This window comes from Apodemus sylvaticus, chromosome 22 (genome assembly GCF_947179515.1).
Source record: "Apodemus sylvaticus chromosome 22, mApoSyl1.1, whole genome shotgun sequence".
Taxonomy (NCBI): domain Eukaryota; kingdom Metazoa; phylum Chordata; class Mammalia; order Rodentia; family Muridae; genus Apodemus; species Apodemus sylvaticus.
In genome coordinates, this window is record NC_067493.1 from 27,254,384 (window position 1) to 27,259,949 (window position 5,566).

At 58.7% G+C, this 5,566-nt stretch overlaps 1 protein-coding gene across 1 annotated transcript in view; it reads right to left on the minus strand.

Moving 5' to 3' along the window:
- The window catches only part of Uncx (UNC homeobox), a 3,762-nt gene extending 134 nt beyond the window's left edge, over window positions 1-3,628 (minus strand). Inside the window, exons 1-3 of the mRNA XM_052169167.1 lie at window positions 3,343-3,628; window positions 2,992-3,167; window positions 1-997 (exon numbers count right to left, since the gene is read on the minus strand). The exon at window positions 1-997 is cut by the window's left edge and continues 134 nt beyond it. Of these exons, the coding sequence (XP_052025127.1) occupies window positions 1-997; window positions 2,992-3,167; window positions 3,343-3,628 (1,459 nt within the window). The remainder of the gene's footprint in view (window positions 998-2,991; window positions 3,168-3,342) is intronic.
- Window positions 3,629-5,566: the final 1,938 nt, after the last annotated feature.

Sequence of the window (5,566 nt, forward strand, 5' to 3'; positions counted from 1 at the left end):
GCGGGGGCGGCGGGGCCGCGGGGCAGACGGTCCCCGCGTCCGCGCAGTCCCCCGCACCGCTCTCGGCTGCCGCCGCTGCTAGGTCCCGGAAAGAAGCGGGAGCCGGTGGCCCGGGAGAGGCAACAACCTCAGGGCTGCGACGGGCGAAGGACGGGTCCGCACCGCCACCAGGTCCGGGGAAAGCTCCGAAGCTGGCCTGCGCGGGTGGTGCGGGGGGAGCGGGGGGCGCGGGAGGCGCATCCTTGGGCACCAACTCAGGGCCCGCTCCACCCTTGAGCGCTGCCTGTGGCACCAGGAAACCGAGGGGCTGCGTGATGGGGTAGAGCAAGAAGTGGCCCTTGCCAATCAGGGTCCGAGGCGCGCATGGCAGCCCCGGCGTGAAGTCCAGCCCCGCAGTGGCCGCAGCGTTGGCTGGGGTGGCTTTGCGGCGCGGTGGAGAGTCGGACAGCAGGCTTTCCACGCTGAACGGGCTAGCCTTAGGCAGGCCCGCAGTCGCTGCGGTTCCGGGCCCGCAAGGGACCGTGTCCTTGTCCCCCGGGCGGCCTAGCCGCGGCTGCGAGCCAGCGCCGCTTCTTTGGCTCGGGTAGAAGGCAGGGTCGCAGGTGCCAGGCGCGGGTGGCTCGCCAGGAGGTACCGGAGCGGAACCTGCGATGCCAGAGCCGTGCGCTCCAGGGCCCTTGGCCGCAGCGGTCGGCGGTGGCGGCTCCGGTGGCTCTGGAGACAAGCCTCCGCCACCGCTGTCGCTGTCGGAGCTAGGAGCGCTGTGCAGGGACAGGCCACCGGGCGAGTGCAGGTGGCGGTTCTGACTCTTGAGCAGTTTCTTCTCGTGTTTGCGTTTCTTCTTCTCCATCTTCTCCAGTTCCTTGCGAGCAATCTCCTCCGGATCCATGGGCTCCCCGCTGCACGTGGTCGGGTGCGAGTTGTGGGCCGGCCGGCCCGGGCCCTTCTTGGTGTTCTCCTTCTTTCTCCACTTGGCCCGGCGATTTTGGAACCAGACCTAGAACAGCCGGACAAAGGGGGGAAGGGAGGGAAGGCACAATCAGGCTGGCTAGCCTTCCGCGGGGGCCGCGGGCCTCCCAAGCGCGCCCCAGACAGATCTGAGCGACCTCAGCTCCAGCGGGAGCAGCCGGAGTCAGGGCAAGCTCTCCACAGGCCCTTGGATGCGGATACTCAGGTTGCAGCTTCTAGCCAGCATCTTATCCGCCCGGAAGGAGCATAGATGGGCCTCTTGACCAGCTTCCCGCTCTGACTTCTCACCTCGGACCCCAGGGAACTGCCCCTTCCTCAGGCAAGGCCTGTGCGGCCTGTGACCCCCGCGCTGTCCAGAGTTCCTGGTTGGGGGGGGGGGGGATAGGCAGAAAGCAAGGCCCCGATTTGGCCTCGCTGTCATCTTTCAATTCTAAGGGGGTTGGCCTGGTGATGAGCAGGAAAGGCTGGGCTGAGCCGGCATCCCTCCACACCTGTGTGTGTGGGGGGGGGGCGGGCAAGAGACGCTCAAAGCCCACATTTCAGGGTCCCCCTTGAAGGGGAATCTGGATATGTCTTCCTCAAGAAGGGCCTGTGAAGCCGAACGAACTTCAGTAGCCCACTTCCCCCAGCACAGCTATGCACATAATTCTTTATGCAGGACCTAGGGCCAGGGACCACAGAGCTTTTCCGAAGCAGTCCGGCTTGGCCTGACCTGGGGGGTGCCACAAGGTGGGCAAGATAGCCCGAAGCTGACCACCAGAGATTTTCTGCTCTCCACAGGCCTTGTCTGGGACAGGCAAGAAGAATTTAAAGACCAGGGCTCCCTGAGCCAAGGTCCTCGCAGCCCTGGGCAAGGCTACCATCCCCTGCAGAATGTAGCAATGTAAATGTTTTGTTGTGGGCATATAAAGTTGGCAGGATTGCACACCAGACCAGCTCAAAGGGAGCCTGGTTTGTGCAGAAAGAAATCTCCGAGGCTTAGCCAAAACCCTGGGAAGTATTCTCTTTTATTTTTCAAAACTTTTTTTTGGGGGGGTGCGCAATTTCCAGATTACTTAATCACCAGAGATTACTATCATATTAGAGTGAATTTTTTTTAAAAAAATTGGACTTCACTTAAGTCACAGAACAAATTGGATAAAGGGATTTTTAAACAGGAAAGGCCAGGCCAAAAGCCCAGGACCCAAGCATTTCAGGCAAAGCCTTGGTGCTAAACTGGTATTTTGCCAGTGTCTGCCTCCACCCCAGACACCCACACAGATCCCAAGGCTTCTGTACTCTAGGAAAGCACCTAATTATGCAGACATTAATTCTGGAATTTTATTATGCCAAATTAACGCTGTTTTTTTTTAATACTGCCTCCTGGCTCCGCATGAAATCGAATAATGAAGAGGTTGGGGAGGAGGGAATTTAATGGAGAGGGGTCTTAAATTCAGATGCGTTTTTTAAAACAAACAAACAAAAAAAAAGTTCCCCTCTTTTCCAATGTGTTAACCACGAAAGTTTCCTCCTCCGCTTCCACAAATGCAACCCCCCCCCCCCGCGGCTGTTTGTAAGACGGTGGATAAATGCGTGTTTCTATCTTAATATTTCACAGGCCAGAGGTAAAACAACTGATCTGTCGGCTTTGGGGCTGGAAGAAAGCCTCTGTCAAGAGCTCAGGCCCACTTTGTTCCCTCCGGGAGGGCCTTTCGAGCCTCGGCAGGCAGCCTTGCGCCTTTCCAGACCGTGCGCCGCAGCCGCGGCTGCAGCCAACCTACACCCGGCTTCCCCGAATCGCACGCAGTCACTGCAGTGACTCCCGGGGCGCCACCAGGATCTCTCCCAAATCACCTCAGCACTCTCAAGTTACTCACCTCCAGATGGGAAAAGGGGTCCAACCCTCTTAATCCCCCACCCTGGCCAGCAGCGCGGAGCCTGAAACCACCTCCTCGCCACTTAGAACAAAGGCGGCCCTGCCTCGCAGCGCTCTCGCACGCCTAGTGCGGGACCTGACACTCCTTGGGCGACACCAATCTTTACCTGAACTCGGGACTCGACCAGGTCCAGGCGCAGCGCCAGCGCCTCCCGCATGAACACGTCCGGGTAGTGGCTTTCGTTAAACGCCTTCTCCAGCTCCTCCAGCTGCCAGCCGGTGAAGTTGGTGCGGGTGCGCCTCCGTTTGCAGCCGGGGCTCTCCTTGTCTGGATCCCCCGAGTCTGCGGGCATGCACAGGACGCTGCAAGGCTCAGCCACCTGGCAGATGCTTGCTCGCTTGCACCCATCTCGTGTGCGGGGGCTCTCGGAGGAGTGGGTCGCTACTCTCCGACGGCCTGGTGCACCCCACCCCGAGGCCCCCCGTTGTGTTTCCCCGTGTCCCCGCCTCCAGCCTACCTGCAAGCTTGAAGGGCTGGCTTTCGCCGGCCACCCCGCAGGCGGCCGGCAGCAGCGGCGTGGGGTTGACCACCGAGGCGGCTGCTGCAGCGCACGAGCCGCTGAGCAGGCCGTCGATGGAGAAGGGCACCGAGGCCGCGGCGGCGGCGGCGGCAGCCGACTGCAGCTGGTGACCGGCCAGCTCGTACACGTGGTGGTGGCCCAGCGGGTAGGGGAAGCCCACCACGCCGCCCAGCGAGCCCCCGAACTGGGCATGCGGGTGCTCTAGGAGGCGACCGTCCATCATCTCGCGCGCGGGGCTGGCGGGGCGCGGGGGCGCGGACGGCGGCGGGGACAGGGGCCCAGAGCCCTACACATGCTTCGGCCCGCGCTCCGCCGCTTTACTTTATCAACATCAAGCTCTCGATAATTAGCCGCGGCCCGGGGAATTTGGGACCAATAAGAAGCGCTAATCGGCTCTGACGTCAGAGGCGTGCTGGGTGCAAGGAAACGTTTTCCATATCGATTGCTAATTATACCTGACACGCACCTCCATAAACAGTATCAGGAGCTGTCACAACAAGACGGGGTGGGGAGGGAGGGGCACCGCCGCGCTCGGCCGGCCGGGGGCCCCCGGCGAGCCCCCCACTCCTGCCCCCCGCCGCTCCCGCCCCTCGCCTCCTCCTAATAGATTTCCCTTTAAAACATTCGCCGGCGTGTTGTGGGGATTTTTCACCAGAAATGCTGTACTCTCTGAACCTTTAAAGTGATGTTGCTCCAATTACAGAGAGACATTGAGCGGCAAATAGACTGATCCAATAATGGGAGATTCATCATCCGCTCTTTCCGAAACTGTCACATTGAATTTAAAACTACAAGGACTTCTCTACCAGCCGCCTCTCCCGGGCTGCGGGCTCCGGCAGCGGAGGGAGGAGGAGGTGGGGAGGAGGAAGAGAGGAGGAGAGAAAGGGAGAGAAGTGTCCCAACGAACTGGAAGACCGAGGGGAAGAAAGAGGAGGAGAAAGGGCAAGGGGGGGGGGGAGAAAGGAAAGGATTGGAGGAGGGGTGTGCAGAATGAGAAAGGGAGGAAGGAGAGGAGGAAAGGATAGAGAGGAGGGGAGAAGAATGAAGGAGAAAGGAGAGGAAGGAATGGGGAGAAAGGAGAGGAGGGAGGGTGGACCGAGAAGAAATGGAAGGACAGGGAAGCGAAGGATAAAGCAGGAGAGTGAGGAGAAGAGAAAGGAGAGGAGAAGGGGAGGCGGGAGGATAAAGAGAAGGCAGAATGGAAAAGAAGAGTGGAGAGCAGGGGAGGATGGAGAGGAACAAGGGAGAACGGGTGAAGGAAGGGGAGGAAAGTGGGAGTAGAGGGAACGGAGAGAACAGGGAAAAGGGAAGAGGGGAAAGGGAGGGGAAGGGAGGGGTGCGGAGAGGGGAACCTCCAAAGAGCGATCCAGCCAAATGCAGCCGCCCCCCCCCCCCGCCTATAAGGAGTCTAACCCAATGCCCTCCCCTCCTTGATTGGCACCCCATCAATATAGACAGGGCGGTGGCAGCTGGGGCACCCTAACCCCACTTAACTCCCACCCATATGGGTCCTGGACGCCAGCCCAGAAGAGGAGGGGGTATGGAAGCAGGAAGGACAACGGTAGCTTGGTAACTTCGGGATAGTGACCAATGGCTCAAGCATCCCTTCAAATAAATAAATAAATAAATAAATAAATAAATAAATAAATAAATAAATCTCCCTGTGCGTCAGCTCTGAAGAATAGGTTGGAGGCACTAACCCATCTATTATAATTAAATTATGTTCGCAGTGAGATGCCAGTCCCTTCTCCACTGTAAAATATTGATAGTCTCAAAACTAAATCATTAGGGGACATATCCTTAAATAAGCGGCAAGCACGGACTGTGTGCAGAGGTGGACTCAGCCTGGATGGATGGCTATGTGTATGTATGTATCCTTCGTAAAAGCAAGTTTGTCACCGGAGAGATGGCTTTTTGCTGGCTCCAAATTTGTAGGTGTAGTACTCTGATGCTCCTAGACCGCCTGCTCTTCCCCGGGGAAGGGAGCCTGGATAGCACAACCCCAGGGCACTGTGACAAGTTTGCTTTGGGTGAAACTGACACCAGCCAGGTTGCTAAGCCCTAACGCATGGAAAAAGAGGGACAGGCCAGAATGCTGTGTCAGTCCAGTGTGTGTGTGTGTGTGTGTGTGTGCGTGTGTGTGTGTGTGTGTGTGTGTGTG